The sequence below is a fragment of the Falco rusticolus genome, chromosome 4 (genome assembly GCF_015220075.1).
Source record: "Falco rusticolus isolate bFalRus1 chromosome 4, bFalRus1.pri, whole genome shotgun sequence".
In the NCBI taxonomy this organism is placed as follows: domain Eukaryota; kingdom Metazoa; phylum Chordata; class Aves; order Falconiformes; family Falconidae; genus Falco; species Falco rusticolus.
Window position 1 is genome coordinate 99,926,020 of NC_051190.1, and position 26,594 is coordinate 99,952,613.

The 26,594-nt window shown below is 42.1% G+C and overlaps 1 protein-coding gene across 1 annotated transcript in view; it reads left to right on the top strand.

Moving 5' to 3' along the window:
- The first annotated feature begins 2,724 nt into the window (after positions 1 to 2,724).
- PIK3R4 (phosphoinositide-3-kinase regulatory subunit 4) overlaps positions 2,725 to 26,594 on the top strand; it is a 28,713-nt gene continuing 4,843 nt past the window's right edge. The window contains exons 1-15 of the mRNA XM_037385280.1: positions 2,725 to 2,828; positions 3,045 to 3,827; positions 5,131 to 5,264; positions 5,444 to 6,026; positions 8,265 to 8,399; positions 9,761 to 9,982; positions 12,429 to 12,602; positions 13,747 to 13,892; positions 16,628 to 16,831; positions 18,056 to 18,257; positions 19,965 to 20,164; positions 21,125 to 21,335; positions 23,236 to 23,401; positions 24,114 to 24,278; positions 26,156 to 26,367. Of these exons, the coding sequence (XP_037241177.1) occupies positions 3,098 to 3,827; positions 5,131 to 5,264; positions 5,444 to 6,026; positions 8,265 to 8,399; positions 9,761 to 9,982; positions 12,429 to 12,602; positions 13,747 to 13,892; positions 16,628 to 16,831; positions 18,056 to 18,257; positions 19,965 to 20,164; positions 21,125 to 21,335; positions 23,236 to 23,401; positions 24,114 to 24,278; positions 26,156 to 26,367 (3,484 nt within the window). The 5' untranslated portion in view covers positions 2,725 to 2,828; positions 3,045 to 3,097. The remainder of the gene's footprint in view (positions 2,829 to 3,044; positions 3,828 to 5,130; positions 5,265 to 5,443; positions 6,027 to 8,264; positions 8,400 to 9,760; positions 9,983 to 12,428; positions 12,603 to 13,746; positions 13,893 to 16,627; positions 16,832 to 18,055; positions 18,258 to 19,964; positions 20,165 to 21,124; positions 21,336 to 23,235; positions 23,402 to 24,113; positions 24,279 to 26,155; positions 26,368 to 26,594) is intronic.

Below are 26,594 nucleotides of genomic sequence, written 5' to 3' on the forward strand. Positions count from 1 at the left end.
GACATTTTCAAGACATGATAAAAGGCAAAACCATTTCCATAGGTACCCATGGATGTTTGCTTTAGAAGGGAATCAGACTTGGGAGAGAGGGAAAAAGTTGACAATGTATTTGGCAGCCTATTTCACTTCCACTAACTTCAGTGTAGCCAACAGGAACTGCAAAGTGTCTCTTTACTTCTTGCATACATTTGAATAAGTGCTGACCAAAGACACCGTAGTGAAATGATAAGTTTTCCTTTCTATTAGTCTTTAATATAGAGAAGCACCTGAAAAGTATATAACTTAGGAAGGGGAGGAATGGTAGGAGGAGAGCATATACACAAGCCACTCATTTTTTTCAATTTGATTGCTCTGAAGCCACAAGTGTACCTTCTCCATTTATTGTGACCAGTTTAGCTTAACCAGAGTTAACTCCAATTAGAGTGCATGAAAATGTGCAACTATTATTGCCGGAGCACCTCTGCCCTCTCATGCTTTACGCCCGGCAGCGCTGCAGAGGCCGTCATCCTAAGACAAGTGGCTGAAAAACTGGCTTAAACTGTGACTTTAGCCCAGCACAACCATATGCACAGACAATATGTCTTAGCTAGGAGACAGTAACACCTTAGCTGGGAGCAAAGTCTGCCTACAGGAGTTACAAAACCTCCCACCCGCTTTTGAAAACTGAACTTACCTCCTATGAGCAAAGGGAGGAGAGCACAGCTAAGCCACAGTGGCTGACAGATGCTCCTCTCCAGCCAAGTCTGGAGCTTGACTATGCAGTCTCTGGCATCCCTTCACAACCAAGATGGGTGCTGGGTCATGGGGAAGCATAAACACTTGTGCACTCAGTTTTGGGAGGTGTAGGCTCCAACATCGTTAGCAGTAACATGTTTGCTGTTCAAAGAGCATGATAGGCACATCATCAAGGTGAGCTGGCTGCCTTCTGACCAAACCCTGATAGTTTCAAAACCTTAACTAGGGGTTGCTGTAACTACAGTCATAGTTCAATGATTTGAGCATGAAGTAAGTCACAGCATGAACGGAAGTTCTGTTCTTCATTGAACACGCAGCCAGAACATAATTGAAGTAGTTTTCATGGGATTTATGCTTACTGAACAGCCTCAGATATTGTCTTCTGAATTGGTACTCCATGCATCTGATTCAACTAAGAAAATTTTTCTTTAAATCCACTACCTTTCCCCATCAGAGACAGCAACCTCTATATAACTGTTTTGCAGACAAGCCAACCAAGATTTGCTGATCACCCACCTACTGACAAGACAATCAATGTCCAGTTTAGCCACAGACTTTCAGCAGCTACTCCGTCCACACAGCTGCCTCCACCCATGTCATGCCCTAAAAGGAGGGGCTGAAGTTCTAGGCGATTAAGAGTGATCAGAACAGGGTACCATTAGCTTGCTATCTCAGTCAAAAAGTCACGACTCCACATTCCCTTCTCTACCTGCTACGACAGGAGCTAAACAGCAGGTCAAGAGCATCAGTGTTACAGCATGAAGCCGACCTGCCAAGCCTCAAGCAGAGCAGAAGAGTGACTGTTTTCCTTCTCTTCCAGATCCCCCTCAGCAGCACTCGATGTATACCCTGCCTGCCATCCAGGTAAAGGTCTTGCGAGTGGAACAGTTATGTCCGTATCATGGCATCCCAAGGAGAAAAAAAGGGCCCAGCAGCAAGCTACAACTCTAGAAGGCGCCTAGGCACCTATTTCCTGCCCGTAGCTTTCTTTCTTACTCTCCTCACCCTAGTCCTAACCGTAACGCTAGGCCTGGCTAAGATTTCTGTACTGGGACATGGTGAACATCCAGGTTTCAACTGCCGGTGGGAGAGTCCTGCTGGCAGGAAGCCCTTGCTAGCACAGCCCCAGCCTCTTCGGAGAGAACGCGATTCAGTGACCTCATGCATGGCTGGTGGAAATCATATATTGGGCAGGTTTTGGTTGTACAGGCACTGGTGCGAGGGACCCAAACATCACTTCTTCAGTCACCTGTTATAGGTACAACATGGCAAAGGCAAAAAGCAAAGGGAAGGATGAACAAACTCTGCCTTGGGCTTCTTGCTCTCAAGCACTTTAAGGTCGAACAGTAAGAAAGGCGCCCTTTTTGTGTCCCTCTGAGTTTGCTATGAAAAGCCTTTTTCTCATATTTCAGATACATGAAACCCTGTCAGGACAGACCTAGCAGTGAAGTCATCTTGCACTAGCCATGAAATCATCTACAAAAGCCCCACAGACTTTTCTGTCTGCCGAGCATCAGGAGAAGGAACGGCAGCAGTTCCGTTTGCCCAGAGAGAGAAGGAAGGTGCTGGCTGATGCAGCTGAGGCCTGTTCCACCAACACGCCCGCTCTCTTCCCAGCACCTTCTTGCTCCACATGGCTCGCGCTGCCCCAGTGCCCACCTCACAGGAGCAGAAATGATACCGAATTATCAATAAATATCAACGGCTATGCTGTATCCCCCTCGGGTCCTCCTCGACGCTGCTAAACAAAGCGAAGTGCCCGGCCATGACCGTGCTGCTGCTGCCGCCTCCTCCCATTACAAGGCACAAAACAAGAAGCAGCCCTTCCAGGGCACACAGCCGGCAAAAAAAGAAGGTCACCAGGAGACACCCAGGGCGGCCCGCGGCACTGCCCCCGGCTGCGCTGCTGAGGCCGCTCCCGCCGCCGGCCCCTTTCCCCAGGGGCTCGGGGCGGCCCCGGACGTGAGCTCACGGCGCCGCCCCTTCCCCGCCCGCCTCACGGTGCCGGTTCCGCCGCGCCGAGTCCCGCCTCGCTCCGTCCCGCCGTCGGGGCCGGGGGTCCCGGCGCTGCCTGGGCCGGGCGGGCCGCGCCGGTGAGCGCTGCGGACGGTGGACCCGCCGCCGCGGCGCCTCGCTCCGCTGGGCCCGGGCCCGGCGCTGCCCCGGCGGCGGGGCCTGCGGAGGGGTGGGAGGCGCGGCGGCAGGGCCCGCCCGGGGCGGGGGGCCCGGGGCAGAGGGCCCGGGGGCAGTGGGGCGAGCCCGCGGCTGCGACCGGTGCGAAGGGCGCGTTGTGTGTGCTTTTTCCCCAGGCTGACGCGGGAGAGCCGCGGTGCGGTGGCAGCGCCCGGGGGGAGGTGCCGCCATGGGGAACCAGCTGGCTGGCATCGCCCCCTCGCAGATCCTCTCGGTGGACAGCTACTTCTCTGACATCCACGACTTCGAATACGACAAGAGCCTGGGGAGCACCCGCTTCTTCAAGGTCGCCCGCGCCAAGCACCGGGAGGGACTGGTGGTGGTGAAGGTGTTCGCCATTCAGGACCCCACCTTGCCCCTGACGAGCTACAAGCAGGAGCTGGAGGAGCTGAAAATAAGGCTGCACTCGGCACAGAACTGCCTTCCCTTCCAGAAAGCGACCCTGTCCGAGAAGGCCGCCATGCTTTTCAGACAGTACGTGCGGGACAACCTTTATGATCGAATTAGTACCAGGCCGTTCCTGAACAACATTGAAAAAAGGTGGATTGCCTTCCAGATCCTTACGGCGGTGGACCAAGCACACAAATCTGGAGTCCGCCATGGGGATATTAAAACTGAGAACATCATGGTGACTAGCTGGAACTGGGTTCTTTTAACTGACTTTGCCAGTTTTAAGCCAACTTACCTTCCTGAAGACAATCCTGCTGACTTCAATTATTTCTTTGACACGTCACGGAGGAGAACATGTTACATTGCTCCCGAGCGCTTTGTCGATGGCAGTATGTTTGCTACAGAGCTGGAAAACATGCGGGACCCTTCAACTCCTTTAGTAGACCTGGCAAACAGCAACCAACGAACAAGAGGGGAGCTAAAACGTGCCATGGATATCTTTTCTGCAGGTACTTGGACCCATCAGGGGAAAGCAGTGTGTTTATGATTGTGTGTTGGGGTGCAGACAACCTTATTTTGGTTTGGGGGGTTGTTTCGTTGTTTGTTTTTTTAACAGTGGGCTTAGAGAACAGCATGCGGAAAAACTTGCTTTTTTTAGGCAAGACCCAACCCCAGATCTTTCCTTCACAGAAAAAGTAGAGACACAATACAGCAAGCTACATAAGTGCATCACCGTGTTATCAGAGGAGGGAAGTCACAAACTGTTCTCTATGGCTCAACTCTGCCCTGAGGAAGACATGGTTCTGCAAAGCCACAGACCATCATCTTGTGGCTGAGGTTCTGGGACACATAGCATATGCCTTATGGGACCCAAGAGGAGGAAGCCAATCAGTGGTTCACCTAAAATCCAGCTGCCTGGGGGCTGAGACAGCTTTCAGGGCAATGTGGCAACATTGGCTTTAGAAGCCCATTCTCATTTCATTTTCCCCACAGGTGGGAGGTTCGATAACTAACTAAGCTGCTGTCATAGTCTCACTCACAAATACTTAAAGAGTCTGACCGTGGGAGCTTGTCTTGGGTCTCGGGCTTGTCTTCAGCACTTTGAAAGCTCTAAGTTTGGCTTTTTTTTTTTCTTAAAGTGATTGAAAAACCTGAATTTAAAGGTAACGGTTACTTCATTTTACAAGCTGCTTTTATGGCCAGACTTCTAGGGCACTCCACTGATAAAGCAAGATGCTGACCCTTGGGAGCAAACTGCGGGAGTGGGACCTTGGGAAAGACTGTGTGTCATACAACAGGGAGGGCTGTGTTTGGCAATTGTAGTATTTCTCACTGTGCTTATGAGCTTGTGTGAATGAATCTGTGCAGTCTCCCAGCATCACTGTGGAAGCAGAGGTTATTTCCTTACCTTCTGTAAAAGGGCTGCTTAATTTTGACCTACTGCCTGATCCATGCTGACTTACTGGCACTCTTCTTCCACGTGACAGTGATGCGGCTTCCTTTTCGGGTGGTGTGTTTTCCAGCTGGCAGGTGGCTGAAGTCACTGCCTCATGTTTCCTAATTGCAAACTCCTCTACTGTTGGCATGTTTGAAATAAAATACTTGGGAGATATTTCAAGGATCAAGTGTAAAAGCCAGCTTTTGGAGCCTGAGATGCATCTCCTTTCCCCAAGTTAATGTGGCGACTTAGCTCAATTAAAAATAAGGCAAATAAGAGTTGCATAGAGTTTGGTTTTGTCCACATGTAGAAAGTGAAGTTAAAGTGTCTGTTTATAATCCTCTGACATCCTTGACTCTTTTTTCGTTCCCCAGGCTGTGTAATAGCAGAGCTTTTCACAGAAGGCGTACCCTTGTTTGATTTATCTCAGCTTTTGGCTTACAGAAATGGCCTCTTTTCCCCTGATCAAGTCCTAAACAAAATTGAAGACCGCAGTATCAGAGAACTGGTAAGGATAGACTACAGCATTAGAACCATGTGTGTGGTCCGTTTGTAGTCTATTTCACCTACTTTGGTGACAAATCATTTATTGTTTGGTTTGGGGTTTTTTTGTTTTGTTTATGTATTACAAATGTCTAAACCTTTAATCTTTCTCTCCCACTCCCTCCTACTTCTGCCTTTCTCAAGGTCACTCAGATGGTCCATCGCGAGCCAGATAAACGTTTAGCAGCTGAAGATTATTTGAAACAGCAACGTAACAATGCATTTCCTGAAATATTTTACACTTTCCTTCAGCCTTACATGGCCCAGTTTGCCAAGGAAACATTTGTGTCAGCAGATGAGCGTATATTGGTCATACGTAAAGATCTGGATAACATCATTCACAATCTCTGTGGGCATGATCGCACAGAGAAAGCCGAGGGAGAGACAAAAGAGAATGGGCTGGTTATTCTAGTGTCTGTGATAACTTCCTGTTTACAGACTCTGAAATACTGTGATTCAAAACTGGCCGCTTTGGAACTGATTCTTCATTTAGCACCAAGATTAAGTGTAGAGATTCTTCTGGATCGTATTACTCCTTATCTGTTACATTTCAGCAACGACTCTGTGCCCAGGGTGAGGGCAGAATCTGTGAGGACACTAACTAAAGTTCTTGCTCTCGTCAAAGAGGTGCCACGCAATGATATTAACATTTACCCAGAATACATTCTGCCAGGCATTGCACACTTGGCCCAGGATGAAGCCACCATCGTCAGACTTGCATATGCTGGTAAGAGGAAATCCAGTCAAAACTCCAGTCTTGGGCTTTTCTCTGTTTCCTTAACTGTTTTCTCCTCTGCTCAAAATCATCACAGAGCTTGCTGTTTCTATTTCAGTAAATCTCCCCAGAAGTCTCATAAATGACTGCAGGTAAAGACACCTGTATTCACTTAAGCTAACTGGTGCAGGTGATGGCAGCAACTTAATAATTAATGAGTTAAGTTATACTAACAGGTGGATTTCCAGTGTAGATCTGTACCCAGAGTAAATAATTACATTTTAAATAGTTGACAAAACCTGTTTGCTCTCTGCTAGATGAATTAACTGTCTTTAAAATTAACATTCATTCTTTTCTGTAGTTTTGCATGTAAAAGCAACTTACAGAATGTGTACATATGCTTTGGGCTAGGCTGGATGCAGAACACAGCAGGCCTGCCCATGGCTAAGGTAAGGGTCAGTTTAGAGCCTCGTGCTCAGGGAAGCCCCCCAGCTTTATTCCCTGTATAAGCAAGAGCATAACAAAGAAAAGTACTTGTCTAGGTGGTCTTTGTGTAGCTAAATATGTGAACAGGGCTTTCTGAGCTTGCCTGCCTTTTGCTGTTTGTATTAATTTACCTTAATTCACATCTCATTAGCTCAGATTGTTTGCTTAGAGCAGCCTGAATGAACTGAAATAAATGTGGAACTAAAAGCATCAGTGTGTTGCTGTGCTTCAGAGGTAGTTTCACAAAATGAAATTTGATATTTAGGGGCTGAAGTTACATTATTTGTTATGTAATAGATTGCCTTATAGTGTAGCAGATGTTTTCTTTGCATGATATTCAGATAGGAGTTCTGCCTGGTTCAGGAAGAAACTTTTTAGTTATGCCTGTGTTTGCTATTTAGTATGTACCCTTATTTGCCATGACTAGCATATTTTTAAGTGTGTTGGTTTGTTTTGGATATAAATGTAGAACTGAGTTGAAAATTCCCGGTGATGTTTTTCTTTTGTTTACTAAGTCAGCTGATAAAACTAATTATTGAAGACAATGCATAGTTAATGAATGGAACCAACAGCTTTTGGTCACCTTGATCATTTAGGGCTTTATGAAAGAACAGTTTTCTTCATGACTCACTTTTATTTGTAGATAAGAAAAAAACCCCAAATCTTGTAAAATTATAGTCTTTTTAGAATTAACCTTTAAACAAACTAATATAAAGCTGAACTTGTTAAATAAGCTGAAATAGAAGAAACAAAATGCAGTTTCCTTATCTGCAAGTGCAAAAAGGCTACAGGTCTCAGTACCCACAGACTCCAGTTGCACCTGCTCACACAGAGGTTCTTCAGTGGTTTTGACTTTATTTTCAAACTGAGTACAACTAGAATATTTTCTGAAACTTGAAAAAGTTATTTGAACTGTAGGTGGTTAAGTCTGATTAAGTTTCCTTAACTTCAGATAGCTTTTCTTTTAAGAAAGCAATTTCAAATAAATAAATGTATTTAAAGGTAGTCTAATAATTACATTAACTTGTGTTACTATAGCACGCTTTTTGATAGTGGTCAGAGGGGTGACTTAACAGGATTTGATCTGGGCTGTGGACAGGCTCCATTGGCACGCTGCTCTTGTCTTGGATGACACTCAGAATGGCTGCTTAAGTGGGTCTTCTGCCTCAACAGGATCATTCCTGTGCCAGCAGTGGCCTGACCCATATAACATAGCCTGAGTTGCGTTAGCAACTTCCAAACGTTGCAGAACGGTGCTAAATCACATGGATGGATTTGGGGATAAATGCTCTAAAAGTGGAATCCAGCGCTTAGGGGTAACCCTGTTGTTACTCTCTAGGACACATATCCTGGCACAGTGGTTTGTTGCGGTTGTTTTGCTGCAGTCTACCATGTGGGCATGTTAGTTAGTTCAGGTTAATTTGCCTTTAAGTTCTATCAAGTTATTTAGTCATTAGCCTGAGTTTAGGTGGCTTTTAGGGCTAGTTCTGGAAGTCTGAAGTTAGTCCTTGTTACCACTTGATATACTTAAAATTTCTACCCTTGTTTTTGTGACAAAATACCGTGTGATTTAATATACTTGGTAGCTTTGCTGGAGTCAGGCCAACAGAAGTGGGTTGACCAGAGAATGTTGTGTAATTTCAGTTCCATTTGTCCATCATGACTGGTATTGTCAACGGTTATAAGCCCTCATCGGGGGGATTGTCAGACTGATGTAAATAGGCAAAGTAGAACAATTCTTAACCAAAATGTTTTCCTTTGCAGAAAACATAGCGTTGTTGGCAGAAACAGCTCTGAGATTTCTGGAGTTGGTACAGTTGAAAAATCTCAATATGGAAAATGAGCCAAATGGTGAAGAAATGGATGAAACTTCTCATCCTAGTGATAACTATGACACAGGTAATGTCACTTCTGCTTACCTTGCCTGCTTATAATAGCAAATCATGGGCCAAAGCTCCTAGTTAGTACTAATCTTCCTCACCTCTTAAAGCTTAGCCTTCCTGTTAAATGGGAAGAATGCTTTGCCTTGACTAGTATCAAAGCATGTGTGTTGCAGCTTCGTGCAGAAGCAGACACCTCTGTTCTGAGCATTGTGAGAGACAAAAAAAAAATGTGTAAATGGGCATTCTTTTCTCCAAAAGTTCCCAAGGTATTTGACTGTGGTGCTGGCTGCCTGGTTTTGTATCCAGCTTCACTCACAGTCCTGTAAACAAGTCAGCTGTGAAAACATGGCTATGTTCCAAATACTGCTTCCGATGAAGTGGCAAGCAGTGTTAGCTTTGAAAAAAACTGTCAGATTCTACCATAGGTATAGTACTGTATTTTTCAGTCATTCTTTCTTTTCTGTTCCTATGCCTGGCAGTTCTTGTCTTTTTGCCTGAAGAAGCTGAATGTTGGGATGCCGTTGGGTGGTAACACTGCTATCTGTGCTATTGTAACTGTAGGACAGAGAATGAGTTAAAATCCTAAGGATGGCTTTTCTTTTCCTTTCCCTTGGGAAGGAGTGACCTGTGTGTCTGCTCCGGTGACTTTCAGTGATGCATAAATTTCCAGAGCAATGCCAGGCAAGTCTTCTAAGCTGGGAAGAGTTTGTGGTTAAGAACTGTCATTTCTCTTTTCGGCTAAGTAGATCAATCTGTGACTAATCATAATTGGTAAACATCCCACACATACTCCATTTGGTAGGGAAAAAGGCATGTTTCAATTATCTCTTAACTAGTTGTAGGATGATACTTTAAAAAAACCCCAACAACAACCAAACAAAACCTACCAAAACCAAACATAAAAAAATCCCCTTTGAGTTCCTTCACATAAAGCATGGGGTGCTCAGATTTGCTGAGGTGTGACAGAGGAAGCCTCATAGTATGAATTGTATTTCTAAGAAGTACTGTCCCCTACCCCTCAAAATAGCATGGACATGAAAGAAGTAACACAAGGAAGAAAGACAGTTGAATGGTTCTGTTTTGTTTTTCACATCTGCATTTCACCTACATATATATGAAATAAGCTGGATCATCTTAGTTGAAGTTATGACAAGTTTAGAATTTATTGATTTGGTAAGAATGTCTCACATCTCTATACTTTTTGGCTTTGCCACCACCTCCTGCTTAGTCTGAAGTCTTTGGTAAGCTAGTTGTTGGAATTGTTGAGGCTATATTGCATTGCCCATCTTACTGAGTGTAGCTCTTTTAGCAGCAGGTAGTACGCCTGCACATAATGCTTCTCGCCAACCCAAATGTTCATCGTGTTGTCTCTTGCAGAGCTGCAAGCCTTGCATGAAATGGTTCAGCAGAAAGTTGTGACTTTGCTAAGTGACCCAGAGAATATTGTGAAACAGACACTGATGGAAAATGGAATAACGCGTCTCTGTGTCTTTTTTGGACGTCAGAAAGCCAATGATGTTCTTCTATCTCATATGATCACTTTCTTAAATGATAAGAATGACTGGCATCTTCGAGGAGCTTTCTTTGACAGCATTGTTGGTAAATGTTGGGTTTCAGCCAAACAGAGTAGCGAGATAATAATGTAAATAAGTTTTGCATATCCTGGAAACTGTTAACAGTCATATAAAGGTCCTTTCTTATAAAGAATTCTATAATTTATAGGAAAAGACTTTGGTGAATTATTGGGAGTGAAGATGAAACAATGTAATTACAAGTATATTTTTCTTTTAGTCCAGATACTTAATACCAATGAGACTGAGGTATTTAAGTATAAGTTGGATTAACATAAACAATAAACTTTAAATGCTTTTTATTTTTGAGTCTTTGCTAAAGCAAATAACTCAAAAAGCTGAATTGTGACAAGTAAATACTAAGATTTTTGCAAGTTGTCTAGTAGATGCAGTGTTTCACGTGTGTGTGGGCCCATTAACTTCAGTAGACCTGCTCACATGATGAAAACTGTGTACTGGTATAGCCTAAAATTATAATTTGAAACATTTTTTTAATGCCTTAAAACCTCACTTAAAGATTCCTGTCATCTCAGAAAGCTTAACAGCTGATGTCATCACTGGTAAGATTTTTTAAAATTGTTATTAAGTTTATGTAATGTTCCATGAATGTTGGAAATTATTCCACATGACCATTGCTGAGAGTCAGCACTCAGGATTTGCAGGTTTTCTTGACCAGGTTTTCCATTGCAGTACCTGGGGGGTGAAATGGTACTTCAGATGCAAGGCAAGAAAAAAAGAGCATGGTCAAACTTCCAGCAGGGCCATTATGGTAGGCACGCATTACATTATGACTGGAAGCCACAAAGTGCTGTGCTGGCAAGCCCTGACAAGATGCGATGCTAATAACTTGTCAGAATTTGTTTGCAAGGAGCAATGGGGTGGTGAAAGCACAGGTCACAGTGTCTTGCCTTCTTGCAAAAGACATGTAGGTAGATGTGAGGCAATTAAATGTGAAAGTCAAGACATGTAAACTATATTTTTAGCTGCTCCTCCTCCTGTCCCAGTATCAAAACCTCCACAGAAGAATTCAGATAAAGTTCAGAACTCATATTTTTGTTTCACACTGTTTTACTTAAAGCTTTTGCACATCTTTAAAACTGAGTGTTCAAACTCGTGTTTAAGTGTGTACAGGCACCACGGCCTGTGGCTGTGGGCACGTGCCCTTCTGTAACAGCGGCACCGAGGGGATTTCTCTTACCTGTGCTATTTCTACCTTATTCTCTTCTTTTTTTAGCAATTAGTTGCAAAGCCCAGCATTAATACATGAGCAAGTATATTAATTATAACTTTATCACTTTTACTATGATAAAGTAATTTTATGTTTAATCTAGATTCTGATGAAAGGACGTTGAATCTTGTGGTATTTATCAGTCCCAAACAACTTGAGTTAGAAGCAGAGGCGGTTACAGTCTGTGCTATGTAGCACGAATGACGATAGCAACAAAAAGCCTGAGCTATTAAATGAAAACCTCATTTTTTTTCTCTTGAGAACAGTAAGAGGACTTGCTCAGTTGTTTTTTGGGAAGGAATGTTCACTTGATGGATGTAAAGCTAGAGGAAAGATAGAAATTGACAAGGTCCATCTCCCTGACCATTGCCAGAGATTAATTATTGTACGTGGGTTATCTAATCCAAACAAGCATTTCCAAATGACAGTTTCATGTGGCCAGTGGGTGGTTTTCACATGGGAAAGGAAGAAGGATAGGAAAGCAGTCTCTTTTACTGAGATGCGGTTAATACGTTTTTACCCAGCAGCTTCAAAGGAATTACTTTCACTTAGCTGCTTTTGGTCTTGGCTTCCTTCTAAGATTTTGAAATAAGTTATTTAAAAATTGCATTTATTTTTGAAACTAGGGTCAAAGTGGCTTCATGCCAGCAAGTAATTTGAGACTAGTTAACTAAACAGCAAATCTTGCAGCCGTTTCAGGCTGGAAGAGTTTTAGAAGATTTTTCTGTAAGTTCCTTTTTGACTATTACTGACTCTTTATTTTGTGGCTAAGTGAATGTATGTTATAGGTTTTTGTTGCTGAAAATTAGCCCAGTATCCAGTTCGGTCTTTTCAGGTCTTCCAAATTACAGTCACTGCTAAGTTAAAAGACAAAATCCTGCTAGCAGAGACTTTCATTGTTGCTCAGTTGTCCTTTCCATGTACAAATGCAGGCACTGCATCCCCGCCCCTTAGGCTGCTGGTGTTGCCTTGCAGTTTCAGGCTTCTGCTGGCCAGTTGTGTGCTGACATCTATGCCTGGCTTCTGGAAGGACCTCTGCAGGCACAAGGATCTGCTTTTATCAAACAGTTTTCAGAATATTAGTCTGACTTTAATGGAAAGCAGCTTCCTTTTTTTTTTTTTTTTTTTTTCTAATGACTAATAATCTGTTTTGAGATGTCTCTGTGGGACAGTAATTTTAAACTTCGGTGAGGAAAGGCAAGGAAGTGCTAGTTTTGGGGTTTTATGTGTTCTTTTTATGTTTCAGGTGTTGCTGCTTATGTTGGCTGGCAGAGCTCATCGATACTGAAACCTCTACTTCAGCAAGGTCTCAGTGATGCTGAAGAATTTGTCATTTATAAAGCCCTCAATGCTCTTACTTGTATGTGCCAGTTGGGGCTGTTGCAAAAGCCACATATTTACGAGTTTGCTTGTGATATTGGTAAGTTGGAATACTGGAGAATGCCTTATTTTCCTAGTTAAGAAATTTTAGTACTACATAAAGCTGTTTGCAGCCAGCTTAGCTGTCCAATGTGCAAACCTATAGTACTGTTTTAGAATCTACAAAAACTGTGTTAACGAACTATTGCTAGTTGGACCATGTTAGTGCTCAGAACCAATTCTAAAATAATAATTTTGGTGGAACAAATTGGAGGCATCTTCTCTGATTTTATACAGGACAGCAGCAAACAACACTTAGTCCAAAAACTTCCTGCTTTAAGGCCTTTCCTTGTTCTTCATGCCAACCTCCTATAAAGAAAACCTCCTTGTTACTTCTGGAAGTTGATCAGGCACATAACTTGCAAACTCTTACCTATTGACCTTTGAGGAAGAAGGGAAGCCAGTCCCTCAGACAATCCCTTCTCATCCTATTTCTAAAACCATAACCCCCCATTTAACTCAATAGAACCCTGAATACAGAGTTGGTCTCTCCTTCCTCATCAGGCTTATCAATTTGATTTAGGTGTACCCAAGATTTACCAGCTATTTATGGAAAAGAAAATACCAACTGATCTTTGGAGATGTAGCCTGCTTCTTCCTAATGTCATGGCTTTTCAAATGCGCTCAGAATTTGAGGCAGATGATCTGTGAATATATCTCATGACTAGATACAGTCCCTCGATCACAACTTCTTAAAACCCACATAATTGAAATGGATTTCTGAGTCTTACAGTACGAGTAGTGACTATTCAAGGAAGAGAGGGGAAGAAGGAAAGAATAAAGTATTTACTCTAAAAAGAAAAAAAAAAAATCACTGGTATTAGGATTCTCCATAATTGTCTGGAATAAGGTTGAGGCTTATTTTTTGATTAGTCGTCTTTGCAGATCTGGAGTTGACAGTTAGGGATTGACATGAATAAATAGGAAAAACATGCTGTTTGGCAACAGCAAGGAAGCTGACCAGCACAGGCACAATGAAATAATTTTCTCAGTATGAGTGTTTTAACCTTGGTGCCCTGCAGTAGGGAAGACTCAGTTTGGGGATAATTCTGGGGGAAGGAAATGTCATCATAGGCTGCCATATATAGGATGCTCCCCTCTATTTAACATGAATGATGTATTTTAACAGCCTAATTTTTTTTCAGCACCTTTCCTGTGTCATCCTAATCTTTGGATACGTTACGGTGCAGTTGGATTTATCACTGTGGTAGCACAGTATTTGAATATTGCTGATGTCTACTGCAAGCTCATGCCATACCTCCATCCTTTTATCACGCAACCAATAATACAGGTAATACCTTAAATAACTTTAACGTGTATGTATCTAAACCAGTTAGAATTCTTAAAGTCTGTCTTGGCTGTGGTCCTGGTGATAAGGATATTAGATTGTGTTTTTTCAGTTAAGGTTAGAGACGATATAGTTCTTCGATACTTGCTGGCAAACATTGAAGAATGGGCATTGCCGTCTATGTTTGAAAGACTGCTTCCACAAATTTGCTGCCAATTGCAGAACGCTTTACAAAGCCTAAAATCAACAGATATGTCTTTGGTTCAAGCCCCTCTGCCTTGTTTACGATCAAACTCTCGCGATACTATGCTAGTTTCTAGGAGTCTAAAAGGCATGAAAAGTTGGCTGTGAAACAATTGTTTCTGAGTTCTATGCCTTCATGTACAAGATCGAGTATTCCAGCACTGCCCCGCTAACATACTTAACTGTGGGCCTGACCCTCTGAAAACACGAACAGTCTGTTAAGTAGTGATTACTGTGCTTGTGATTTCAGCAGTGCTACTCCTGTGTTTCAGTGCTTTGCCAAGGGTAAGGGCAGAGCTCTCTGTGTGAATGAGTTAAGCCATATCATAACAGCACATGTCTAGGAATGACCTGCATGATGCTGCTAGTATGATCATATAGGCATCTTTGCTATAATTTTAGGACCTGCAGAATGCATCTCTCAAGTGCTTAAATAGATAAGAAACAGTTGCAGTACTTATATTGAAAAGTACCTCATGTGTTTAACACTTTCTTGTAAACCATGGAGGTGGTAACTTCATCAAAATAGTATTTTTCTTTGTTTACAACTCCCTAGACACCTTGTGCAGTGTTTTAGGCATTGATTGTTAAATTTCTGTCTTTTTCACTTCTTGCTTCGTTTTAGTATGTAAATTTTTCTTTGCTATGCAACACTAAATATAGTAAGCAAGTAGAGGGTAACATTGAGTTAGAATGCAATGAGGAAGTCCTCACTTTGGACTCACTTTTGAAGTTGTTTTTCATTTAGACAGCTATGCAAAGCACGTTATATGAACGAGGTCTTCTGGTCTTCTGACACTGTTGTGAAGGAAGAATTGCAGTCCAACCCCAACATCTCCCATTAATTACTTTGAGTATTCCAACTTTTGTACAAGCATTTGTGTCCTAATTTTAGTCTGAATTAGGTTTGGCTATTTAACTGTAGGACTGTAACTGTGGGCCTATTTCATGAATACGGCTTGCCTGCCCCCGTTATCTTAAGATGTGCTCTTGAAACAACAAAGATCAAGTACTAAAAGATATAAACTCAAAGGAATATTGGGGCTGCAAGTAATCTGCATTGCCTACAAGACTTTGTCCAGACATGTTCTCTGGACACAAACAGACATTGATTTGTTACCTGGGAAAACAGAAACTTGGTGGGGTTTTTTTTTTGGTTTGTTTTAGTAGTAATGAACAATCTTTTTAAGGACTTCCCCAGTTAATGATTCTAAATTATGCCCTAACTCATAAGTTTCTTACGACTGTTTACTAATCTTCCAGTATGCTTTTGAATATTAATTACATGTTTGTGCATCCTTATTCCCTTGTATACATAGGAGGAAACCTGGTAATCTGACTGACACAGGGGAAGAGCTCTTCTACTTGGTGTTTTCATAGGGTAAATGTAGGACAGAGAAAAACGGTGCTTGAAATATCATCATACTAGTAGTAGAACTTTTAATCCCATCTGTCAATGCCAGGTTACTGTTCTGAGACTGCTGGCAGAAAGGGGAAAGAAAATGGAGAAAATCTGACATGACCAACATGTATTTATTTTCAAGAAAGGAGAGAAGTTGAATCTAGGTTATTGGCACAATGATGTGCAATAATTTTGAAGTCCTACGTGACTTTTTTTTTTTTTTCCTTATTGTGAGCTAGAAAGCATCTCTCTAGGACTGTCATGGTTTAACCTCAGCTGACAGCTAAGTACCATGCACCTGCTTGCTCACGCTCCCTCCCACCCTGGTGGGATGGGGAGGAGAAATGGGAAAAGTTAACACTAGTGGGTTAAGAATGATTTAATAATTGAAATAAAGTAAAATATAATAAAAATAATGATGATTTTAATGAAAAGGAGAGAGAAAGAGAGAGGAATTCAACCCAAGGAAATAAATAACCCCCAACAAACTAACCCCCAAAACCCAAGTGATGCACAACACAGTTGCTCACCACCTGCTGACCAATGCCCAACCAACTCCCCCAGCAGTGATTGGTGGCTCCCAACCAACTCCCCCCACTTTATATACTGAGCGTGACATTCTATGGTATGGAATATCACTTTGGATAGTTCAGGTCAGCTGTTCTGGCCACGCTCCCTCCCAGCTTCACGTGCACCTGCTCACTGGCAGAGCTTGGGAAACTGGAAAAGTCCTTGATTCACAGTAAGCACTACTCAGCAACAACTGAAACATCAGTGTGTTATCAACATTACTCTCACGCTAAATCTAAAACACAACACTGTACCAGCTACTAAGAAGAAAATTAACGCTATTCTGGCTGAAACCAGGACAAGGACTGAGCTGGAAACTGGTTTTTTTTTTTTTCAGAACATGCATTCAGAGGAAGGTGTTTATATAAATATTTGCAGCTATCCAGTTACTGACTTTAATGATAGGAGAAAAAAATGCAAACACTCTAGGCATGAGATGACAGTATTTACTGCTAGATTTTCTCATGTTTATATGGCTATCATCGTGCTCCATGATGACTGGTCTCTTTTTTTTGAATTGCAGATAGATAAAGAAATAGTCCTGCTAAGTGTACTTAAAGAGCCTGTCAGCCGTTCCATATTTGATTACGTCTTAAGATCAAAGGATATCACAAGCCTTTTCCGACACCTTCACATGCGTCAAAAGAAGAGGAATGGTGCTCTCCCTGACTGCCCACCACCAGAGGACCCTGCCATTGCACAGCTGTTGAAGAAGCTTCTTTCACAGGTAGTTCTTTTTAATTTGTACTTTGAAAGTCAGGCTTGAGATGCTTTTGGACTCTGTACATTTCCACAGACCCTGACCTCACAGTTGCTGCTGTGAGGGACTCCCAGTCCTTCTAATACTTCAAACGATTAGCTTCATTGATTTTAGTATATGCCTGTAGGACAAGTTCTTTAAAAGTTAAGGAAGATTTTAAAAAGATCTGCCAGAAATAGGGCAACCTTGTGTCTGGATTTCCCAAATACAACCTAAGTTCTTAAAATAAAAAAATACATCTCAAATTTCTGACACATCTGTGGTGTAGCAGTGTTACAGAACGTGTGCTGTGTATTGTGTCGGATAAAGGAGTATGCATTTGTCTCCTGTGAAGACAGGCTGAGAGACTTGGGATTGTTCAGCCTGGAGAAGAGAAGGCTGTGGGGAGACCTTATAGCAGCCTTGCAGTGCCTAAAGGGGGCTTATAAGAAAGCTGGGAACAGACTTTTTACAAGGGCCTGTAGTGATAGGACAAGGGGTAATGGCTTTAAACTGAAAGAGGGTAGATTTAGATGAGATATTAGGAATAAATTCTTTATTGTGAGGTTGATGAGGTACTGGAACAGGTTTCCCAGAGAAGCTGTGGATGCCCTCTCCCTGGAAGAGTTCCAGGCCAGGCTGGATGGAGCTTTGAGCAACCTGGTCTATAGTAGGTGTCCTTGTCCATGGCAGGAGGGTTGGAGCTAGATGATCTTTAAGGTCCCTTCCAACCCAAACCATTCTACGACGCTAGGAAGAGAGAAACATGCAGTGCCAAAACCAAAGCTGGAAAGTATTGACGCTTTTATATGAAGAGGGAAGCACAAAGAATCACCCATACAAAGTATTGAGATCTGGGAAGAGGAAGAACTGCAGCTGAGTGTGTCTTGTTTTTTCCCTAGGGCTTGCGGGCCCCAGGTACGGCCTAGGTGGCAGTTAAGCAGCTCGCACCAGACAGCAATTCAGTACTAAATGCTATTCTGCCCTTTTGCTATTTCTAGCCCTGTTCTTGAGGAGGAAAGATATTCTTATACCACAGCGGCTTACCTAACATCTTGTATGAGCGATAGAGTATTGTCTTGAATGCTGGGGTTGTGCGCTCTCCTTCCAGTTCTGAGTTAGTCATTAATTTTACTGCTTCTTACATCTTCATGCTGTGATGCATGTTCTTGTTCAAAAGCAAATGATACTATCTCTCCTGTTATTCTATAGGGGATGACTGAGGAGGAAGAAGACAAGCTGTTAGCACTGAAAGACTTTATGTTAAAATCAAATAAAGCTAAAGCCAATATAGTGGATCAGAGCCATCTGCACGACAGCAGTCAGAAAGGGGTGATTGACTTGTCAGCTCTGGGAATAACTGGAAGACAAGTGGATCTTGTTAAAACAAAGCAGGAGCCTGATGACAAACGTGGTTGGTACATTTTGTGAGCTTTATAGATAAAGTATAGCCTTTCTTTTGGAATCAGAGAATTAAGTCTAACTTACTCAACAATTATTCTCAGTAATTCAGCCTACATAACTATCACCATCCTTACTGAGTTTGCAATAACAGGATTACTGCTGCTATTTGAAATGTGATGTGGTGGAATGCTTTCTGGATCAGCGGAAGATGGGGATGTTTTGCCCCGAGAATATTTAAATCAGTTTGACTGCATTTGCAGTAGTAATATGCAGCAGTTGTCTAGCTGGTTGTGACAAATAGGGTTCTAGCGACCCATGGTAACAGTGTCAATTATGAAGGCTACCTTTCTGCTCTGTCTGCTTCCTGTCAAGAAGTGATGAGTTCTATAACTGTGAAAATCCAGGGTGTTTTCTTGAGGTAACCTGGAGAAAACTGAGGCCTAGGTGTGATGCTGAAAGTCTCACACAGAGGAGTGCCAACTGTTGCTCACCCATCAAGTACATGCTTCTTGGCCTTAGGGGTCTTCAGCTGCTCATCTACCCCCATTTTACTGTTTTGCCTGCTCCTCTTTCAGCTTGAAAAACCTCTTACATTTCCTTGTTCAGCTTTGAAATCCACTTGCTGCTAACTGTTCCAGTTCTCTGTATCCTCAAAATTCTTCTCTTCCATACAGTATTTGAGCATCTGCTTTGCTCTCTCAAGCTTGTAAATCCATCCTCTGTTACACTGCTGATAGGCTCTGTGTTTTTAGACATAAAAATACAGAAATATCTGCAAACCATGTAGCTATTGGCATCTTATTTCCAGAGTTAAGATGCTTGTCTGCAAATGTCTTGCATATCATTTAAAGGAAAATACATAAGCACAGGATTTTTCATTTTATGTTTTTGCATCCTCTGGAGTCAGTAGTGGACAGGATTTAAAAATGAGTGTATATGAAGTCTGTATTTGAACTGACTTATTTCACCCAAAACCGTCCCTTGCAAAGTCTTCATGCCTTTAACTTTTCTGCACTGACTTTGTCCAAATCAAATTCGTCCCAAATTTTGTTTTATGTTTTAAGTGACTCCCAAGGAATGCTGAAAATAAAAACGTTTCCTGTTTACAGATAACATTCTTGAATCTACAGGTGATGTTGCAATTGTGACAGAAAACTGATTGTATTTGACACTGGCAATAATTTGCATACTCTGATATTACCAGTTTATCCCTGATGTCTGTGCTCATTGCAGAGGGATTGGAGTAGATGATCTTTGAAGGTCCCTTCCAACCCAAACCATTCTATGGTTCTGTAATAAATTGTAAAAAAAAAAAAAATAATTATTTTATGTATTTATCTATGTATTTATTATTTATATATAAATATTTTAAAAAGTAAAAATTTTCACATGGAGTTTAATCCTGTGACCTTCTAGGTGCAAACTTTCCCTATACTGGAATGATTTATTGCATGAGTCAGTTGTAGGATTAATGAGGTGTGCACACATGTGGCAAGTGTTCTGTTTTGTTTGCCTCATAAATTCCTGTCAGCTGACTTAATGTAGAAGTAGAGTTTTCTCTATATATAAATAATAAACTGGCACGTATATGTTGGACTTGCATATAGCCTGAAAGTAATGACCAGCGTGAGTGAATGTTGTCATGATAATGTGGTTGGTTTCCCCCTTCCTCCCTGCCCCTCTTTCCATCACCTCCCTCCCTCCTAATTGCTTATAGCTAGAAAACATGTAAAGCAAGATTCAAATGTAAATGAAGAATGGAAAAGCATGTTTGGGTCCCTGGAACCAACAAACATCTCCCAGCCAATATCTAAAGGACATGGGCAAACTACTGATCCTGAAGCCATCCAGGCTGGGAAACCACTCCGTTCAGAGTCCTCAGTTGGCATTTGTGCCACTTTGTCATCCTCTCCACAGGTATTCCTGAAAAATACTATCTTTGCATTTTAAACTGAAGTGATTCAATTGTTTTGAAGCCAAGTGGGACTATAGGGATGTGGTGTTCTTATTTTGTTTGGAGGTTATTTGACGCTGGTCATGCTATTCCCTGGTGTGTTCTCCAGCAGAGTAGCTGACTTTTGAGTTCTTAGTTTTGAAATAGGAATTGAGAGAGGATGGAAGTAATTTTAGTCACCTCAACAGAAGAGCTTAACTAACAAATATATGCTTTGCACGAAGGGATGGGGCTTTGTGGATTAGCCAATTCTTAGGTAAGCTGTTCTGGCAGGGAAGACTTTTCCTCAAATTGCATGCCCTATGAGGAAGAGAAGAGATGCCATGATTTTAACTTGGAACTGGTGTATCACATCATGGCTGCATTGAAACATCCCATACCTGTAATACTTTGTACTGGCTACAGAAGGATGGGCTGGGAGCCCTCAAAGCTGTGGCGGCATCTCTTGATATGGAACACTGTTTTCTGTTTGGTTACTAGCTGGAGCTTAAGTTCTGCTAGCTTTAAATGCATCCATTCTGTACCAAGAGGGAGACACTTCACATTTTAATTTTTATTTTTACAGCCCAATATAAACAAATAATTGTTCAAGAGCTAACCTGTAATTCTGTCAGTCTTGAGAGCAGTAACTGCTTCTGTATTAATGACATAGAGGTGTGCGTGGCACATTACAGTTTCTATAAATAGAATACAGAACAGACTAGGCAAATGGGGTAGAATTGAGTGGGTAAGCTTTTCTGTAAATGATAATTTTAAATTGTTTTCATGTAAGCATGAATTTTTTTTATGCTAATTCATTGTTAATTGATTCAATTAAAAAAGATTTTTACATTTTCCTTTGGTGTGACCCAGTAATCTTAAGAGCAGGATTTATCTGTGTGTGGAATGTAAGGCATCTATTTTTAAGTGCTTATCTCTTACAGGCATCTGATGGAACAGTTGTTCAACCCAGGAAACAGACTATGCAGGTACTAAGCAGTACAGCATCCCCATCTGCACACCAGTTACGCATCACCACTTGCAAAACTGAACTTCAGCAGCTGATCCAGCAGAAGCGAGAACAGTGTAATGCAGAGAGACTTGCCAAACAGATGATGGAGAATGCCGAGTGGGAAAGCAAGCCCCCACCTCCAGGTAAATCATGGGCCACTGAGGTTATTATTAACAAACAAACAAACAAGAAAGTCAAAATATCATAATCTCAGGGAAAAAATGCAAAAGACAAGGAAAAGAGGAAATTATTAGTTTAGGAAATGTGCCTCCTATGCAGAACACCTATTTGGCTGAATATATACGTGACCTATGAGAGAGGGTCTGGAACCTAGATCTTTACCTTTGCAGTGGTGGACCCAAACCACTGGTCTGAAGCCCAGGTTGTGCACCTTTTACCAGTGAGTTTTCTGAAGCAGATTGTTTGTAACCAGGTGTATGGCAGATAACTTGCCATCCTGTAACAGCCTGTAGCTTGGTTTGGGCAAGAGGAGAAACGCTGTGTTGGGAGGTGAGAAATGTATTCTGCCTGGGGTGGCTCCAGATTTTCAGCCATCCTGTGAGTATTGTAAACTCTTGGCCAGGTTTTCTAACCCAGTGGCATGCATACTGGGGTGGGCTGCTTGAGCTGTGCTTTTTCACAAAGGAGCCTGTCCCCACCAGCAGTGGGGACAGTGACACAGTGCCCACCCACAAAGAGAAGATGTGTATTCTCATACTACATTGTTGCTTTCAGAGGGAAAGGAGAGACATTTTTACCTCTTGTTCCTCCCTGGTAGCGCCAGTCAGGTTTTGCTGATTAGGGCTCTGGCAGCAAACATAATTTAACCATCTTTATATGGCCACAACTTATATTTGGAGCTCCAAATTGATATTGGGATTTACTCAGATTAGTCCTTAGCATTTTCTGCTCGTGTTTTCTGCTGTTACTGGGTATCCCATACGGAGATTTTTCACTGGCCTTTACTGTTGGGAGTTCCTGTGCTTAAACTGCAGATATTGAGAGCAGAGTCTGTACCAGCTAGGCTTGCAGTAATCAACGCAGTGATGCTAAAGTCTTTGGTAAATCTAGCATTAGATATGCATACCTAGGCATATACAGCTACCATGTAAATTTAAGGGAAGTAGTAGAAAATCATCAGGAAAATGATCCAACCAGATAGCGTTTGAACATAGCTAACCTTGACTGAGCTTGGCTAAGCCATGTGTTTGTCTTCTTGAGACTTTTACAACCTATGAAATAACGTGGCCCAATACAAGTAGCTGACGTGCTCCCTTACACAAGGGAGTGGATGCCAGAAAAAGTGTTCTTATTTGAAGTTTGTGTCATATTCTGAAATTTGCTGTGGTCTGTCCTTTGTTATCTTCATCTGCTGTTAATCCTTCATTAAAGTAGATGCCGGTTAGAAGTGCAGCCAGATACTTATGTGTTGCTTATTTCAGAGGAAGAAACGTCACACAAATGTTGGCAGTTTCTTGGCAAGAGTTATTTTGTGTCAGCTCAATTCCTTCAGTCCTTCAAAAAGAAATTGAGTAAATGTTATGTGGGATTTAGAAGTGCTGTTTTTTCATTTTCCTGGGTTCATAAGGCTTGACAGCATAGCACATAGTGCAACACTGAACTTGTCCATTCAAGTACTCTGCAGACAATCCAGGAACTCAAGACTGTTCAAATTTGTTGCTCATCATGTGCATTTTGGGCATGTATTGAGTTGCCATTTGCAGCACAGCAATCTGCATGATAGCAGAACTGTGCACTAGTATCTCTCAAACTCTATGTAGAAGCACTCTTTCTAGTTTCACTGAATATACATGGAACCCAACTAAAAGAAAAATCGTACCCAGATCTGCCAGTAGGGTTTAGTTTAGAATTGAGCAAAAGTAGGCTTCTGCCTTTAATGTTTAAAATGCCGCCTTCTGTGCTTTGCAGCTGTAATGACTATATACCAATACAGCTGTTGGTGGATGGGATCAGGGAGATTTGTTTGTTCCTAATTAGGTTATGAAATCAACACCGACCGTTATGGTTTTGTTTTCCCTGTAGGATGGCGTCCCAAAGGATTGTTGGTAGCTCATCTTCATGAACACAAGTCTGCGGTGAACCGCATTCGGGTCTCTGATGAACACTCCATTTTTGCCACTTGCTCAAATGATGGCACAGTGAAAATCTGGAACAGCCAAAAAATGGAAGGAAAAACCACTACAACCAGGTAGCTTTATAACTCATGGGATTTGGGGGATGCTGTTTTGGACTGTGAAGTGAAGTAGAGCAGGGAGGAAGATATGAATCCCTTGTGGGTGTGCTAGAGATATCAATAATGAAATATACTGCTGTTCCTCTTGGCATGCAGCTATAAAATATTAGCTAAAAATGTATGAAACATGCAGCTGTTTCAATTAGTAAAAGAAGAAAGTGGTTAGTAAATGCAAAGAGACTGCTTTGTGGCTGTAGTAATTACAAGCTTTTTTATTTCATTTCTACACATACATAAATATATTCTCATGTTGTTTAAAAGCCATCTGATTTTTATTTTTATTTTTTTTAACAAATTAGCTTTTTGCTTAACTATCTCATCCACTGATACTTGATGCAGGAAAGCTGTTTTGCTGGTTGGAACATGGGTGGTGTGGTATGCTATGTGATACAGATCTAGGTTAGACTTTCATTTTACTGATAGACGGATGTGTGCTTCTGCAGTTGGAGACTGTTATAACCCAGAGGCTCAAAGATGGAGAGTTAAGCTTGCAGAGGCAGCACAAGCTTTGTTGCTTTCTGAGCTTGGAACACTCAGAAAATGCTATTTTCAGAGCTCTCTCAAGAGCCATTGGTTTGAAGTAGGTGTTTGAGAGGAGTAATTCTTTTCTTGTTTTAATTTAATTAAAACATTTCTTATTTTTCCTCTCCCTTTCTATACTGTTTAGATCAATTTTGACATACTCTCGGATTGGAGGACATGTAAAGACACTTACATTCTGCCAAGGCTCTCATTACTTGGCTATAGCTTCGGATAACGGTGCCATCCAGCTTCTTAGTATTGAAGCTTCAAAGCTCCCTAAATCTCCTAAAATTCATCCAATACAAAGCAGGTATGTACTTAGAGCAGTTAAATCTCACTGCACAGCTCAGGCTGTTAGTGTATTTCTTGATTAGATCACTTGATTTGCTCTAGGCTTCCTGCTGGCTGAGCTCAGGCTGTACTGGAAGGTTGTAATCTATGGTCTTACTCTGCTTCATAAAGAAGGGTTGAAAGGCAGCTGTGTAGGGCTGAGAATTTATAGCTCTACGTTATTGGTGCCTTCTGTGTCACTGGATTCATTGTCAGCTTGAAACAGTCTCAATAGCTCTCAAGTCTTTTATTTATGCACTGGGATTGGTAGTTTCTTACCTCCTCTGTTGCAATGTTAATGCTTATAAAATTATTTTGGAGGCTCTTTTATAGGTCATTAGATAAATGTTTACAAACATACATGTGGTTTGGTCTCAGACCTGCAATTTTTTCTCTCAAGCTTTTAATGTGAGTAAGGCAGCAAAGGTATGGGGGAGGGGACACTATTTAGGGGAATCTTTGGGAATGGTTTAGCTCTTTCTTACCTCTCTCCATATGAGCAGGTTTTGAGTATTTGGCACTGATTCAACAGCTTAATCTTCCACCTTGAGTGAGGGACACATCTAGGCTCCAGCAAATCTAGCGACCATCTTAAAGACCTCTTTTCTGTCCAAAGTAAAAGTAAGGTATCTGTCTCAAATATCCTCTCTTATTTGAGATTAAATTCAGAAATTAAATAAGCCGAATCTAATCAAAACAAACCAGGTTTCCCTTTTTGGTATACACTGCATTTGTGCCTGAAGGTATCTGTTTGCACACACAGTAAAGTGAGTGATGCCAGTGCTGGCAGTATAACATGAAGAGGAGTGTTCCTGCCCGGGTAGGTGAATATTTGATAAATGTGGAGCATGAATCACAGAATGGTTTGGGTTGGAAGGGATCTTAAAGATCATCTGGTTCCAACCCCCTGCCATGGGCAGGGACACCTTCCACTAGACCAGGTTGCTCAAAGCCCCATCCAGCCTGGCCTGGAACACTGCCAGGGAGGGGGCATCCACAGCTTCTCTGGGAAACCTGCTCCAGTAAAATATTTATTCCTAATATCTCATCTAAATCTACCCTCTTTCAGTTTAAAGCCATTACCCCTTGTCCTATCACTACAGGCCCTTGTAAAAAGTTCCTCTTGAGTTTTCTTGTAGACCCCCTTTAGGTACTGGAAGGCTGCTATAAGGTCTCCCTGGAGCCTTCTCTTCTCCAGGCTGAACAATCCCAACTCTCTCAGCCTGTCCTCATAGGAGAGGTGCTCCAACCCTCTGAGCATCTGTGTGGCCCTGCTCTGGACTTGCTCCAACGGGTTCATGTCCTCCTTTATGTTGGAGGGTTCAGAGCTGAATATGGTACTCCAGGTGGGGTCTCATGAGAGCAGAGTAGAGGGAGAGAATCGCCTCCTTTGACCTGCTGGTCACGCTTCTTTTGATGCAGCCAAGAATTTGGTTGGCTTTCTGGGCTGCAAACACACATTGCTGGGCCACGTTGAGCTTTTCGTCCACCAGCACCCCTAAGCCTTTCTTCTCAGGTCTGCTCTCAGTCCATTCTCCACCCAGCCTGTTTTTGTGTTTGTGATTGCTGATAGGACCTGCAAGCCTTCTACGGGCTAGTAAAATGCTGTCAGCAGCTCTTTGCAGACATAAACATAGCTCTGTGCTCTGGGTCTCTCAGTCCTGCGCATGGGTCAGGGCAGAGAGATTTGAGAGAGCATAAGCATCTGTTGTACTAAAAGTGGCAAGTTGTTTGTGGCAGATGTGTTGAAGTGACATGAAGAGGAAAATGCTGCTCAGCATCAGGTGAATTGGAAAGAGTCTTAAACTTGGAGGGAGTCATAATCTGTTTCTAAATTCAGTTATTCTTTTAACCCAGGTCCTTAGATCTGAAGGATGATGGCTGTGTGGTAGATATGCATCACTTCAATTCAGGAGCCCAGTCAGTACTGGCTTATGGTACAGTTAATGGATCTCTGGTTGGATGGGATTTGCGATCTAGCAGCAATGCTTGGACACTGAAACATGATTTGAAGTTAGGCCTCATAACTTCGTTTGCTGTGGACATACACCAATGCTGGCTGTGTATTGGTAAGCCTGTATTGTCTTGTTAGCTTCCCTCTTTCCAGCCCCACACCCCCTTCTGTTTTTTCGTTTAAAATAACTATAGATCAAGCTTTTGTTTAATCTGATTTGACTAGAATATGCTTTTCTCAAACAAGATGAGAGAAACACCTCTTCATTTGTGGGAAGTATTCTACCCTGTAAGCACTTGAGGCTTAAGTCTATCTCCTGAAGAACAGAGCAGAAGGGGTATG